Source organism: Parasteatoda tepidariorum, chromosome 12 (genome assembly GCF_982258835.1).
Source record: "Parasteatoda tepidariorum strain Cologne lab strain chromosome 12, Ptep-v5.0, whole genome shotgun sequence".
NCBI lineage: Eukaryota > Metazoa > Arthropoda > Arachnida > Araneae > Theridiidae > Parasteatoda > Parasteatoda tepidariorum.
The window spans coordinates 33,414,722-33,431,140 of NC_141766.1; the positions used below are offsets into that span (position 1 = coordinate 33,414,722).

The 16,419-nt window shown below is 28.1% G+C and overlaps 1 protein-coding gene across 2 annotated transcripts in view; it reads right to left on the bottom strand.

Annotated features, from left to right (window-relative positions):
- LOC107440919 (histone-lysine N-methyltransferase NSD2) overlaps positions 1-16,419 on the bottom strand; it is a 102,286-nt gene that overhangs the window by 52,331 nt on the left and 33,536 nt on the right. For both annotated transcript variants that reach the window (XM_016054009.4, XM_016054010.4), the window contains exons 9-12: positions 16,034-16,190; positions 13,342-13,547; positions 7,521-7,618; positions 4,061-4,327 (exon numbers count right to left, since the gene is read on the bottom strand). In XM_016054009.4, coding sequence (XP_015909495.3) covers positions 4,061-4,327; positions 7,521-7,618; positions 13,342-13,547; positions 16,034-16,190 — 728 coding nt within the window. The remainder of the gene's footprint in view (positions 1-4,060; positions 4,328-7,520; positions 7,619-13,341; positions 13,548-16,033; positions 16,191-16,419) is intronic.

Here is a 16,419-nt window from a genome sequence, read left to right on the forward strand (position 1 = left end):
TCTGACTTTTTCTGGTTTTTGTGATATTTCAGAAGCGTACAAATCTGGAACAAATCACCTTCATATAGATTTGATTTTTTACACCTTCTAAAATTAGAAAATAAGGGAACACCACCGCAATTAAATCTTGTAAGTTTTAAAAATTAGGAAATTAAATCAATTCTTTTAGTCCAGAAATGATTTGAGAATCCTAATAATCTTGAAACAACAAATCGAATCAATTGATACTGGATTATGGCTCTGAAAAATAGGTGTTTTATTATGTAATAGAAAAAGCAAGAAATAATGTACTATTTTGTTTTTCAAGGATTAGAAAATAAGGAACTTTCTTTAAGAAAGTGAAATTTCTGAATTTTGATACTTTTTTAATCAGTACTTTTATAAATTATTTTCTTTTACCCCAAAAAATTTTTGGGTGGAAAAAAATATTTTTGAAAAAGGGAAATATTTTTATTTTTCACTTGAAGATATTAACATCGGATGAAACTTGAAAGATTTCCATCTGAATAGAAAGAGCCTGTCTAATAGAATTTTTTTTCTCTGTGTGTTGAAATTAAGGGTAAAGATGGGAAACAGATTATTTTGAAAAATTAACTTCGTTAGGACAGTAATTCAAGTAAGAGTTTAAAAGTCTAACTCAAACAATTATATATGGATGGTGTTATCAATATAAATGTAAGAAACAACAGTCTTGAGCTCTTGACCAGCTCGACTTCCGGTTAGAAAGTATGCAGCTGCTCATTACAGCTTACGAGGCGATATTTTCAAACATATAATTTTGTTTTTAATAAAAGGGAAAAAATTATATAATTTCTGAGCTCAAATCTGCTGTAGTTCATAAGATATTTAGTAATTCTGGTGAGTTTGAAGTGAAAATTTGTTTTAGTTATTTAGAGATGTACAGTTAAAAAGGTGACATGGTTGCTAGATTAAAAAGAACTCGCTTTTTTGGCAGTTCATAATTGGTCTCTTTTTACTTGTTTATTACTGTTTGTTCTTGTTGCAAGCCGTGCACCATCATGCGTTAGTGACAACATATTGCTCGGGCAGCGAGATAAAATTCATTTTGCAAATTATTAGTTTGGTTTAAATTTTGAAGTTGGTGTATTGTTTTATAACAATTCTTTTTTCAATTGAAAATTCTTGCATTTTGAAATGACAGGTCTTTAAATGTGGATTCTTATAACGAATCTTCTTTTAAACAGAAATAATAACTCAGGTAACAAATACATGTATACAAGAAATACTACTCAAGAGAGTCTCAAAACACAATGATCACGTTGCGAGCTAAATGGCTTGAAAACACACCAAAAGCAGTAACTCGAAAATATAGGCAATCAAGATCTTGCAACTATCCCTAGTGTGCACCATCATGTGTTAGTGTTAGCATATTGTTCGGCAGCGAGATTAAGTTTATTCTAAAAATTATTAGTTTGGTTTAAATTTCGAAGTTGGTATATTGTTTTATAACAATTATTTTTTCAATTGAAAATTCTTGCGTTTTGAAATGACATGTCTTTAAATGTGGATTCTTATAACGATTCTTCTTTTAAACACAAATAATAATTCAGGTAACAAATACATATATACAAGAAATACTACTCAAGAGTCTCAAAACACAATGATCACGTTGCGAGCTAAATGGCTTGAAAACACACCAAAGGCAGTAACCCGGAGTCAAGAGCTTGCAACTATCCCTAGTGTAGAAAACACTATCCATACATACAAGTTTTAAAAATATTGTTGCATAAAATAATAATTAATTTCAAATTATGTCCTTCTTTCCTTTGCCATCCAGAATATGAATTGGATAGCATAAAAATGAATTGTGCTCAGTATTTCCTAATCCATAAATCTGTGATGAAAACTTGTATGACTAACAGGAATAAAAATGCAAAATGTAAAACTAAGAGGAATAAAGCAGGAAGAATAAATTATGTAAAAACAGTAAAGCTATCATATGATTTCATATTCCTTTATTACATTATTGTGTTTATAGGAAGTAAAAATATTTTTCTCTAAAGTACAAAAAAAAAAAAACTAGAGGGTATTATGAAGCTTTGCAACTGAGGAAATCCTATGAGAAATATGTTTTAAGTTTTTGAACAGTCACTATCAAAAAATTTAACTTCAAATAAATATTTTAGAACTGTGCTATTAAAAGAATAATGAAAGAAAGAAGAAATGAAAGGGGTATAAAATAGGCAATAATCTTAAAAATTTAAAATCTAAAGAGTAATTCACTCAAACTACTCGCCATCAGATAAAATTCAGTGATTTTAATGTTTCAAGACTTATTGTCTTTAAACCATATTTGATGTTCTATAATTAAAATGGAATTACAACTTGAGTCAATAATACTTCAAAACAATTAATTGCTAACGTAAAACATTATTTAACCTCAGATAAAATAAGTTAAGAGAGAAAATGATTGACTAAAAATGTATAGCCAAATTTTTCAACAAAAAAAAGCAACTTTTAAGCACTTAGAAATATTTTTAATCACTTTAACACTTTTTTTTCTTTAAAATCATAATTAGGATCAGCACTAATAAGAATTTCTTTTCTTATTGTTGTAAGTTCTCCACAGATATAAATAAGTAACATGCAAAATAATTACCAAAGACTTTACATGATTATGGGAAAATAATTAGTTTCTGACAAAAAACTCTTTTCTTGATTACATAAGCCACTATAAAAACAATTTATGCTCAATTTTAAATATAATCAATATTGAGTGGTTCACTCTATTTTTAAATTAATAATTGCTTTAACTAATTAAAAAATTTATCGAGTGTATTTTTTTAGATTCAAAAAGTTATTTATATACAGTACAGAACCCGTTATCCGGAATTCAGAAAACCGGAACAAAATTCGATTAATTTTCCCGGCATTTTTTTAAAAAAAAATAATAATTTTTTCCTCATAAGGTTTTAGGATTTTTCTTTCTTTTTTGAAAGATTTTTACCTTACCATCATTTTGGAAATAATCATTAGTGTATTATTTCATCGTTTTTTCTTCTTTTTAACATTATTTCCAAATTTTTTTTTTTTAGTTGGGTTTAACAATAAAAAAAACGGCTTTTTGTAGCGATTCAGAAAACCGGAAAAATCAGTTATCCGGAATAGCGATGGTCCTGATTGTTCCGGATAATCGGCTCCCTACTGTATCTAACAAAACATTAACAAGATTAATGTTATTTATAAAGATATGTAAAAAATTAAGCAAACTAAAAAAAAGTTAATGAATTAACGATTCTTATTAATCTAACTGTAAAATAGTGAATGGCCCGATTAAATTTTTATTAAAATTTGTTACTTGGTTAAATATTTCTTTAATGGAATGATTAAAAATATTTGAATAATTTTGAAATTAAAATACAAGTATTAAAATTAAACTTTTTTGTCAGAAGTAAATTATTATATGGTCCCTACACTCTTATGGTACTGATCTACAAACACAAGAGTGCGAGGCCAGTGGCTTGCCAGTAACGAAAACGATGGCACTTTACCAACGATAAAATTAACAAGAGAAATAAAAATTTCTTTTGCTATTAGGGGAAAAAAATTGGCAATGTTTAGTTGGTCCCTATCATCAGCAAAAAATTAGATTTTTTGATTCTAGAGGGCAAAAAATGACATCTGAAGTTGAGAATCTCTTGCAAAATGTACCAGAGTTGAACCACATGAGAACACAAGAATCCTTTCCTCCAAATATTTCAGCAAACATGTCAAATGATTGGCGCTTTCATACATTACGGATCGAATGTGATTGAATGGATAGTGAAAATATTGAATGAACAATGTGAAATTCGAGATGAAAATTGACATGGTAAAAAAAAAAATCACATTGTGAAAAGAGGAACATAAGTACTTTTTAAAAACACATACTGAAAAAAGCACATTTAAAAGCTTTCATAAACAAAAATCGGAAACAAGCACCTTTAAACACTTAGCTAACACGCTAAGCACTATGTATTTATTAGTATCAGTACCAAATTTGAAACATAAATGCTATGTTATCTTAGAATAAAAAAAGAGATCAAGAGAAAAACTTTACTTTTTGAATATTTTCTGTAGCTGCTAACCCCCAACCTCGTGAATTAGTTTTAATTATTTTAGTTTTTTTGTACTGTCTTTTTTGAAATCGCTGATTTTGGCACAAATCACCAGCTAGGCAGTTTTTTGGAACACATTCCATTAGTACAGATCTATTTATGCAGTCATTTGTGCCACATGGATTTGAATCAGTACTTTTACAGAAACATTGAACTACATCTATTTCTTTAGCTGAGACAACTGGGAAGGTTTTCGAAAGTCTGTTCACCTACAAAGAGACATTATATTATTAAAAGTTACAAAAAAACATTCTCTTGAAAACAGTTATAATTTTAGAGTTGTGAATGAAGTTAGCATATGAAATAATAACTTTACTAGCCAAACTTATACAGTATCCTTAAAAACTAAAATATGCAAAGATATCTTAGAAAAAAATTAACAGGTTCTATAAATTACTAATATTTAATAGTAATTTTGTTTTTTGTATATTTATGTTTCGATTTGAAGGCGATAATTTATCTGCATCTACACCTAAACAAGGTTAAAATAAATAACAAATAAGAAATTTGATGATTCATTTTACAATTGCAAATTGTAAATAAAAAGGGTTTTTTTTTTTTTTTTGTGATTCCATTCAATAATCCCTGCAAAAAAATTTGTAATTTTATGTTAGCTATGGAATGTGGAAGTTTTAATAACTTTAAGCAGAAAACCTTTTAAGAACTGTTCTTAAACCCTGGAATTAATTGTTTTACAATTGAAGCATAATTTCATTACTTTGTTGTTACTTCGACAGTAGGGAACCGATTATCCGGAACGATCGAGACCATCGCTATTCCGGATTTCTGAATCGCTACAAAAAGCTGTTCTTTTACTGTTAAGCCCAACTAAAAAAATTAAATATTTGGAAATAATCGTAAAAAGAAGACAAAATTATGAAGTAATACACTAATAATTATTTCCAAAATAATGGTAAGGTGAACATCTTTCAAAAAAGAAAGAAAAATCCTAAAATCTTAAGAGGAAAAAAAAAAATTTTAAAACTGCGGGAAAATTTATCAAATTTCATTCCGGTTTTTTGGTTTTCCGGTTTTCTGATTTCCGGATAACGGATTTTGTACTGTATTTTGTTTATGTTATTTACAACTATTTTTTAAACACAGATTTATTATAAAATTGGAGAAAATATGTTAATAATTTATCACATTTGAATTGTTTTTCTAATTCATGGAAATTGCAATATTATAAATTTATCTTGATTTTAAAAACATAAATAATAATAAAATAACAGATATTATACAAGATTACATAGATTAGTGACATCAATTTAATCATGTAAATTTAAATATAGATAGCTTAAAAAGCTTGTTAAAAATATTGATTAATGCATCTGCATTGTGACAATGTTGTATTTTTTATATAAATGAATAAAATTAATCATGCATTTCCTAAATGTTTTTTTTTTTTTTGGTTGATCCTTTTAAAAATCAAATTCAATTGAATATAATGTGAAAACTTACTAAGTTTGTTCCTCTAATAAAAACACATAATCAGCACTGTTTATTATAGAGAGAAAGAAGCTACATATTAATAGTCTATACTGACTGCCAAGTTGCAATACATTGTTTTAAATTTTTCTTATTGTATCAAATTATTTAGTATTACCCATTTTTATATGATTAAAATATTGCAGTTTATAATGAAATTGAGAACTAGATCAACCTATTGGAATTCTATTTGTTTAAATACTAGATTTAGAGAAAACAGCTAAATTAAAACGAATGTACATAAATTTTTGAATTCAGACGATAGATTTCTTTAATTTGACAATTAGTTACCAAAATATATTCGACACCTACTACATCGTCATTAATATGATGTGGTACTTATCAATGCATTATCTCTTTCTGAAATAGACTGACAGCTACATGCTTTTGCCACCTTTTAATTTATTCAAAATAAAAAAATGCAGGATGAGTCATATACATCAAATGCCATTGAATTATTACTTCATTTACAATAAAAGTTGTTTTTATAAGTGTATGACACCAATAACAAACAAATTCTAATTTAATCCTATCAATCAGGGTAACATTTAAAAACTGTCATGCTTATTTCTGACAGTAACATAACTTATTAAAATTGCAATAATTTTTAATTATGCAATTTTTAACCAACCACTTTAAATTTTGAAAAATTAAGATAAAGCAAATCGCTTTATCTTAATGATTCGTCACAAATGACATATTTGTAAATAAATACCAATAATAATAATAAAGTTGATTCCATCTTATCCATCCAAAGATGATCTATCCTGAAGGTCAAGTTTATCTCCACTTACAGTGCTGGAAGTCAACTTTATTATTTTTATTCTCAGAAACATACGATTTCAAAACTGGGTTATTATATATTTGTAACTGGGTTATTATAAATTAATTATAAAAGAAGTAATGATTAACGATCACTTTATGCTTTATCTTTGGGAAAAACATTATTTATTCACTTTACATTATTTATTACTTTATTTTTTAAATTATTTTAAAAGTGTTCTGCTGTTTATCATTTGATGGACTGAAATTTTAAAAATTTAAAATTAGTAAAAAGAAATGGGATGTGTTTGAAATTATTTTGTGTTGTTCAATTTCGCAGTAAACATGATTTAATTTACTTTATTTGATTATTAATATTTTTTTGAATTATTGTACGGGGTTTTAGCTGTTAAATTACATAATTTAATAATATTCAGGTGTTTCCAATCAAATTATGATAAAGCATGTGATGTGATTGTTCTATATAGTACAATTTCGCACCTAGTAAGATTCTTTTAATCAATTTATTGTATTTTGATAACTTATATTTAGGTTCCTAATCACTTGGTTTAAATAAAATTCGATTATTTTAAATTCATATTTATTAGTGTAAGCCATTTGCTACTGTATAGCATTTGAATTGCGCACAATTGTTCATAGTACAATTTCGCATATATTTGAGAAGTTAGGATGAAAATGATCAAAATACATAATTTTTCATTTGATCAAAATACATAATTTCTCACTTCATACATAATTCCTCATTTTTCTCATTTTAATGATATATTTTAAGATTATAACTAAGATCATATATTAATTTATCGTAAATTTAATAATTATTTAAATGATTGGAATAAATATTTTTTAAATGTCTCATCATTTACTTAGCATACAACTTGTTACTTGAAATCCGTGATTGATCACACAGTAAAATTTTGTGTGGCATATACAATGGTGGGGCTTTTACGATAAAAAACTTTTCTACTTTTTAGTCAAATTTTATAAAATTTCTTTCTTCAAAATATCTTAAACTTATCATATGTGATAAATACAATTTATGCAGTTAATAAATTATGACTAAGACATTTTCAAGCAGTTACATAACCATTCAAAATGAAACAATGCTAATTAAAACAGATTATATTTAAATACCTTAATACTTTTGTATGATGGTGGCATGTCATTACAAGGGCTGACGGATTGTTTGTAAGCTCTATATAAATCAAATTCTACTCCTGCTTCAAGTAAAGCTAGAAGAATATATCAAAAGTTATATAAAATATGAAAGGCTAATAAAAAGTATGTAAGAAAATTTAAAGTCAATGCTTTTTATAATAATACAGTAATTATTGCTATGGCATGGGTGTTAATTTGTTAGTGTTTGGATATTAATTAACACACTACTCAATCAATTGCAAACATCACTTGCCACACAGTTAATAAACACAACCATTCTGCATCAGGGACAAATTTTTCAATAAAAAATTAGCACCTTTTAAGATAGGGATTTTAGAGACCACTCTCTATTCCACAGTAAAATGTTCGTCAATGGAGGTTGGTCGATCTTAGAAGTTACCTCTATTGACTTCAAAAGTTATCGAAGGTACATGATTTTTCACAAGCAATTTTAATTTTACTGAGTGCTGTTTTCCAGAGCTAAAAAGTGAGTAGAAGGACTAGGTCACTCCTTTGAGGAGACTCTTGCCACTCTGAGCTTTTGATTTCAATCAGTGATGTCACGATGGCGCAGCATCAACTTCTCGCTTTAAAAATAAATTGTTTCACATGTAACTACCATTTTTTTAAAAAAAACTTATTGCAATACATTCATTGTTTTCCTTATTTCAATTTTGAGATGATTTTTTTATCATCTGATTGTAAAAATTGGGAGGGTTACATTTTTGAAAATTATTACCACATAAAAAAGAAACGTAACTGTCTGTGTCTACCAAAAAAGAAACATTTGTTTTTCAGTCTCAAATGAAAAGGTGATGCAAAATTTGCGGCAAAGAATAAGTCGCCTCTGTCTTGGACTGGATGCAGAGTTATTTAAGTTCAGTGAAGAAGACTCAATAAGACTACCTACTTGCAGTTTAAACAATCATTACATTATGAACCAAATATGAAGATGTCTATCATACAAATGACTGTGAAAGAGAAAAAACAGACATGTGCATTAGGAAACTTTATGACATCTTAAGAAAAGTAAACAAGCTAGCATACCGCAGTTTGACGTAATGAACAATAATATGAACATTAGCAGTGGTAACACAACATCTGAGGTATTTATACATAAAACAGAAACGTCATGAACTGATTCATAATATCTTGAGCATTGTGCATGTCATTAAAATAAAGAAACGTTAACAATTTTAGTTGTATACTTCATTCTCCTTAAAATAAATAGTTAAAGACTTATACAAAAGGATACTCCTAAAGAAAGGTAAAAACCTTGAACTTTAATTTTACATTTGGATAAGCTAGGAAAAAGCATAATATAAGAGAAGATCTGACTTATTAATCAAACTATTTCCAACAATAGGCTCTCTAAGACGAGTCTGCCTAAAATCTTTAAGAACAATTAATTACTTTCCATTAATATGATTACAAAAACGATTCTTTAATTAATGGTTTAGTAGTATCTGATTTACTTATTTAAATACCCACCAGAGCATTATTGGTATGCCGCCAAATGCCCCGGATTATCCCTGCAGTGCACTTTTCCTAGATTTGCTCAAACAGTTTTGTCAAGACTTAGGACCGGCCATATAAAGTGTTTGACCTTCAGAGAGCCTATTGTCATTGCTCGGCCATCGCTTCTCCATCTCATCTTTTGGATTGCATTGGTGCCTCTGTGAGGCAACTGATGAGTGATGGAGAGACTGTCTATAACTTGCTGATGCGACATGATCTTCTGGACTTGGTCTAGGACTCTAGACCAAGGGGATAAGCAACAACAACAACTTATTTAAATGTTTATGTATTTAATATTTATTACAATATCCAAAACTAAATTTCTCAAAAAATGAAATTTTAAAATCTATATGCTGAGTCCTATGGTTCTCTACTGAAGAACTTGAAAAATTTATATCTATCTATATATTTATATCTATCTTTATATTTATATTAATTGTAAGTGGTACTGAACTTGAAGTTTTGCATCCACCCAATAATATATTTTTAATCCAAATTAGTTCATTTGCTGTTTCTGTCATTGCTACAGCCTCAATAGTGGATAAGCTCACACATTTCCGTTCTGTTGATCTCCAAGAAATTAGTACCCGATTATTAAAAATTATAATACTACTCATTGAGACTCAGTCATCACTCACTGAGACTGTCTATTTGTAGCAAAATCAGCATCTGAGAAACAATTTAAATTTAAGGCACTAATTTTATTTAAATGTAACAAATAATCTTTGGCGTCATTTAAATAGCCTAACAATTTAAGTAAGATGCTAAAGAGTTTAACACCAGGATCTTCTTGAAATTGCGATAACATGTTAACTGCATAACTCAAATCTTGTCTAGTTTAATTTGCAATAAATACCAACATTCTAGTAAAGCTTTTAAAAAACCTAAACCATACTAAGTTTTTAATTTTATCAGCAAAAAAACTCTTACTTTCAAAGAGATAGTTTAACTTATAAATAATTGTGCGGTTAAATTAGCACATTTTATAAACCGGTTTTAAATTAAATACTAAAATACAAAATTCGCCAACAACATCATATTAAAGATCTGAAAAGAATCGCACAGAAATAGTAAAAAAAGACACAAACATCTGCCGTTAAATTACGTAAGTTTACGATAGAATCGTTACGAACTGAGCTAGTCAAAAAGTTACTCCTTAAGTTTGAAATGCACGTTTGTCTTAATTACATCGTATAAAAATATCAGACTTAAAGAAAAAAGATAGAAATTACCGAAAACAATCGAAAAAGAGGTGGATTATTGTTGCGAATTGAACGCCTCAAAAAGTACCAATTCGAATTCAATCGCACGTCATAATAGTGTATTAGAAGATTAAAAACTTCTTTTTTTTAATAAAAAAAACAGAATAACGTATTTAAAAAAAAAACAGAGTTTGAAAAACTATGTGGGAAGAGTCTAAAAAATTATAAATAAATAACAGGTGAAAAACAGTGAAGAACGCTGAAAAATGGTGATTCAAGAACATGAAATTTTGACAAGATTGTCACGAATCATGTCAAAAAGTTCAAATCAAATTCAAAATACTCACCTGGTAATAAAATAGCACTAAAAACATCGGAATTTGAATATCCATGTGAAAAGAGCATAAATATTATTAGTATAACTAAATAACCCGTAACTAAAAAAATAACTTGCGAAAGAACAATTATTAAACAACGTGAAATTATAATGGAATCGTCACAAATCAAACGTGGCAGGAAATGATACCTCAAATTCAAAATTCACAGGTCATAATAACATAGCATTTAAAATACCATAATTTCAAAAACTATGTGAAAAGAGGGGAAAAAATGACTTGCCGAAAATCTATTATACAACGATGTGAAATTAAGATCGAATTGTTTGCCGATTCTTCAACTAAACTGACATGTGAATGCTTTCTTTTGTGCTGGTCAGTTGAAATGTTGACACAGTGGTTGCAGGTTGTAAAAGTTTGTTCTTTTTAATGGGCACTGAAGCTCTTAGGTAACAAATCTCATAATTTTTTGGAATATTTTTATTTTAAACAATTTATTTCTATTTGTAGAAAATAAAAGAGGATTTTATTATTTTTATTGAAAATTTGTCACTTATAGTTCAAGTAATATTCAAGCTCAAGATTGTTTTTGTTTTTTTAAACATGCAGCAAATCCAATGCCAGCCAGGCACTCTGTTAATATTAGCGATATCTTTGATCTATATTACGATATCTATCTATTTTTTATACTTGACCGGTCAACACTAATTTTCTGAAAAAATCCTACATCATTCTTCCTCATGTCTTTTATTATAATGGCCTTTTTTGACAGTTATTGTTACGAATTTTCACATTGTATTTAAAATGTTGATATTTAACAATCACATAAAAATGTTAAATAGCACAGATTAATTATAAATCACTTCACAACACTGAATTTACGATGATGCTATCAATAATCCCTGGTTTCTGACATGTTGATTGCTTTTTTTTTTTTTTTTTGCAGTTACTATGGATTTTCAGATGGTTTCAAAAATCGTGATGTTTCAAAGTGACCTTATAACATATTATGTACTGTGCAATTGAATAATCATGATTTGAAGCACTTGATTAGCGACCATTTCATCGTTAATGCACTGTCAAATCGCATTTTCAGCAGTTACATTAAAGATATTCACATGGCATGTTTTTAAAAAAATTTAGATTTTAATACAATATTAATTCGTCTGGTAAATTTCAAACCACAATTTGATAATTCACTTTCTTCCTCACATGATTTAAATCTGCAGTTTCCCGGATCATTGTGATATTGATTTTATGATAGTGGAAATCAAATAAAAATCATAAGAAAATCTAGTAAAAATCACAAAAAAGTGGAAATTTAGAGGAAAAACAGAAAATTCTCATCTCTTATTAAAAGTCTAAGTTTCAGAAAATACCTTTAGATAATTCAATGCATTTCTTCACACATTTCAACTTTCATTTAAACAATCTATGAAACAACAAAATTAGGAAGAAAAAAACCTTGCTTTTAATGATTTATAAAGGTGATTAATAATGAATAATTTTTATATAGCTTTCTACGTCTCTCTTTCCACTTTCTAAAACATATAACTGCCTCAAAGCTGTTCATTTGTCAGTTACGTTATGTTGGATGGCTAATTACAGAAAAGTATGCAAAATCGAGTTTTCAATGATTTTGAGACATAACTATGCTTTTCAGAAAAAAATAAAGAGTTCAGTCTGAGCAATCTATTTTGGTAATTTTTCAGGAGAATTTGAAGCAGTTGGTATGTCTGCCGATCACAAAAATCAGATAAGTTTTTTTTTTACAAGTTTTTTCAAAAATTGTTTGAAAAACTGAAGTCCCTTTCCGTATGAGCCAATTCAACCAATGAACTAATACTGTTATTGTAGAATTTTATAAAAATGAAGTAAACAGTTTAAGGGATCGATACTATAACAAGGTAAGTTCAGATGCACTATTAGTTGAAGTTTGCATTGTTGCACTGCAAAATGTATTGTTTTTTTCAACAATATTTACAACAAAATAGAAGACTGATCTAATATTTATCAGGGGTCTGTCCAGACATTTTGTGAAAGGTCCGTTTTTCATGAAATTGTGGAAAAATTACTCACATTCTTTCAACCAGGGTCCGCTTTTATGAAATTGTGTAAATAGGGTCCGGTTATTGCAAAAAAACTTTTGCAAAAAGTTTTTAAATTGTAAATAGATACAAGATTATGCTCCGCACTGTAAAATTATAATTAAAAAAATTAAATTTTCAAAAATAAACAGCAATTGCTGCTTTTAAATTAGAAATGCAACATACAAATATTTGGTATTTTGCCTATACTGCTGAACGCAGAATATTCATTTCGTACGAATAATGGACATCTGCCGAAGACAAAACTTAATTCCTTTACATCCATCTTTCTTGTTTTCTTCCCTGGGAAGGGTTTATTTGATTAACAAAACAATAATGAAGATTAACAAATTTGTGAAGGGTCCGTTTAAAAGAAAAATCATTTTGTGAAGGGTCCGTTTCTAAGTTAAAATATTTTGTGAAGGGCCCGTTTTTATGAAAAGATATTTTGTGAAGGGTCCGTTAACGGACCCAAATTTCTTCTAAACAGACCCCTGTTTATGCTCAGTTTTCCACCAACCAATACCAAGTAACTGGAATAGATATATTGTCTACAGTCAAAAATGCAATCAACTTAAGTTGCTATTGTACAAAACCTTAGTTACTTAATAAAATGAATAAAATATTTAATAAAATTTTGAATTGTTGCATTTACCTTCTTTGTACTTGATTTTATTTTTCCCTTGAGTCACTTGTCTATAAGTCTTGTGGTGTTCTTCATATGCTATTACACGGCCACGATTTGACCAACAATAATCATGAGTTCCAAAAAATTTCACCGGGAAATCACCGTCACTATGTGAGTAGTTCTTAATATTATCTGGAAGCTTAGATGGGTGTACTATCTGTGATGGCCACCAACTAAGCAAAAAAAACAATATATTCATTACGAACAAAAAATTAAAACATGAATACATTCAGATTTTATGAAACAAAAATAAAAATATTAGATCAAAACAATACTAATTATTACGCACCTTCAAGCATTGTTACTAGGTGATAAAAAAAAACATAAATTTTTTATAAATTATTATAAAACCTACATTTTTTGACGTAACTTTGAATTATATATTTTTTAAAAACATTACTTTTTAAATTTATGTTACAAATTTTAATTTATTCATTTTTGTTTATCACAGTTTTCATAACATGTTCTTTTAACATGTGCAATTTACCTAATACCGAAAGAGCTAAAAGTACATATTCAACAATTGCCAACCACTGTATACTCCCGTATATCACATATTTTATAGGAATAGCTATTCTGCAATGTAAAAAAGAACCTTTACAAGATTTTTAATGGGTGTAATATATCTCACTTCTATTTCTATATATATTTTCAAAATTTTAATTTTACCCTTTTTAAAAAGTTAAATTCAGTTCTTTAAATTCTTTATCAGTTGTAAAAAAATATGATTTTTTGATTACAATATTTCTTTTATTTTATATCCGATGTTGAACAGCCGACCCAATTTTTGGGTTTACGACTACTAATGTTCAACTCCATAGCCTTGTAATTTTGAACCCAATCCAGAAGACAAGGGAACTCCTGGATCAAGTATTAGGGAGAAATTTGCCTTTGTGGAGGACTTTTTGATGGAACTAACCTGCATTTGCGTTACACGGAGAGGAAAACCACGAGAACCTCCCATGGTTAGCCTGACAGCAAGGGGAACCCATGATCCGTCTACCACTGAGGATATTTCACGTCAGCACTGTGGTCAGTGTAAGCCGGACGCGGAATTTGTGACGACCAGCCATTGCTGGTATCGAACCCCTAATCACGTCAATGGAAGGCGAACGCTCTTTCCCCTGAGCCATTGCGGCTCTGATTGCATTATTTGAAAAAATTTACTAGCTTTGTTTAAAAATATTTTAAAAATTAATAATTTTTTTAGGAAAAAATCCTTTTTTTTCTTTTTTTTAGAAATAGCACTTGTTTGTTAATTATTTAGATTTACATATTTTTATTCATATCAAGGTTTACGAAGTTCATTAATAAGTTATTACATGGCATACCTGTCAACCTCAAAAGTAAAAAGATTATTCTTCAAAAATAGGAAAATTTTGTGCACAACAAGCAATTTGATAATTTAAGAACCTTAATAATATATCCTTAAATAATCTTTTGTTATCATTTTCCACAGGATATTAAGTAGAAAAAATATTTTTAAAACAGAATCTTCACTCAATGAATTTCAATTTTGCTGAAAGAAAGGTAAAGTGTAAAATTAGTTTTTTCTTCTTAAAATACTTTTAGCATTAGTTTTAGGTAATAAGGTAAAAAATATTTGAATTCATTTTTATAAGTAAAATATTAATTAAACATCAAATGTTAATAATGAACGATTAACATTAATTAAATCAAATAATTAAAAGTAGAAATAGAATAAATTCAAAAAGCTGCATATGGATATGCAATGGACCAAATAAAATTCAAACAGAAAACAAAACTCCTATACAAATATGAAGATTATTTACAAAAAATTTTGAAACCTAAGCAACAAGAATGTTGTCAATTTAGAAGCTTAAATGCCAGCAAAACCAAAGAAAACTGGCGTTAATCAGAAAAAATCCATTTCACTCTTTGTTCCTCATACTTTGTAACTCTTTACCCTTTACAAAAGCTTCATGAAAAGTAATAATTCTCAAGAAATTTTTTAATCTTTACACATTGTGTGAAATTTTATGAAAATCATTTTTGACTGCAGATTTAAATGTCCATTCAATTCATATACAATAATACAATTTCATATTCAATAATATTTGAAATTATATCCAATGGGAACTACTGGATTTTCTGGTATTGAAAAGATGGTTTTACAAGGAAAAGGGGGAAAAAAAGGAAAATAGTGAAAAAGCGAGACAGAAGGGTTTGCTGATGTTTGTGTTATTTTTACATAAGATAAAGGATAATGTGATTCTCTTTATTTTTTGATTACAGAACTCTTAATTTTTACTTGAATTCTTAACTCTTACTTTAAATGTTAGATTGCGCTGAAAATTTCGTTTTATTAATAGGATTGATTCAGAAATCTGCAAACCAATGATCTTGAGATACATGGAATTTCGAGAAAAAGTTACATGCCCTGCTTTCAGTTTCCAGGCGTGTAGTGATGATACAAAACACCCGGAATACATTCACCCCTGAATGTGTGGCTGTTAGCGTTATATAGTATGACACAGTTTATAGATTATAACAGATAAATGAACCTTTCAAAAAATATTTCACACCATAAAGGATAAACAAAAATAATATTTCTATGTCAAATCTTAACATTGATTTTTTTTTCAGCTGTTAATATAAATATTTATATTAAAAATGATTTTTTAAAAAAATTACAAACCTATGATTCCCCAACTTGCAAAATACTATCATGGAATAATAGAAATGACTCTTTTTTAAGCAATATTCACATAAGAATTTTCCTTCAGGCACATCGCCATCCAAGCAAGTTCTATGATATGCATTAGGGCAAGCATCACAACACACCAGATCACCCCCTGTAGAAAAATCAACAATTATTACACATACAAACAAACTTAAGTGAAAACAAAAGAAAAACAATATATTTCTAATTAAATAACATCATTATTATGATTACATAGTGCCCTGTGGCAGAATTTTTTCGGGTTTTCTGCAACAAACCACTCTAGTACTAATTCTTTTTGCAAGATACTTTTAAAAATAACAAATATGTATGTAACTAATTTAAAGAAACAAAAGCGGTGC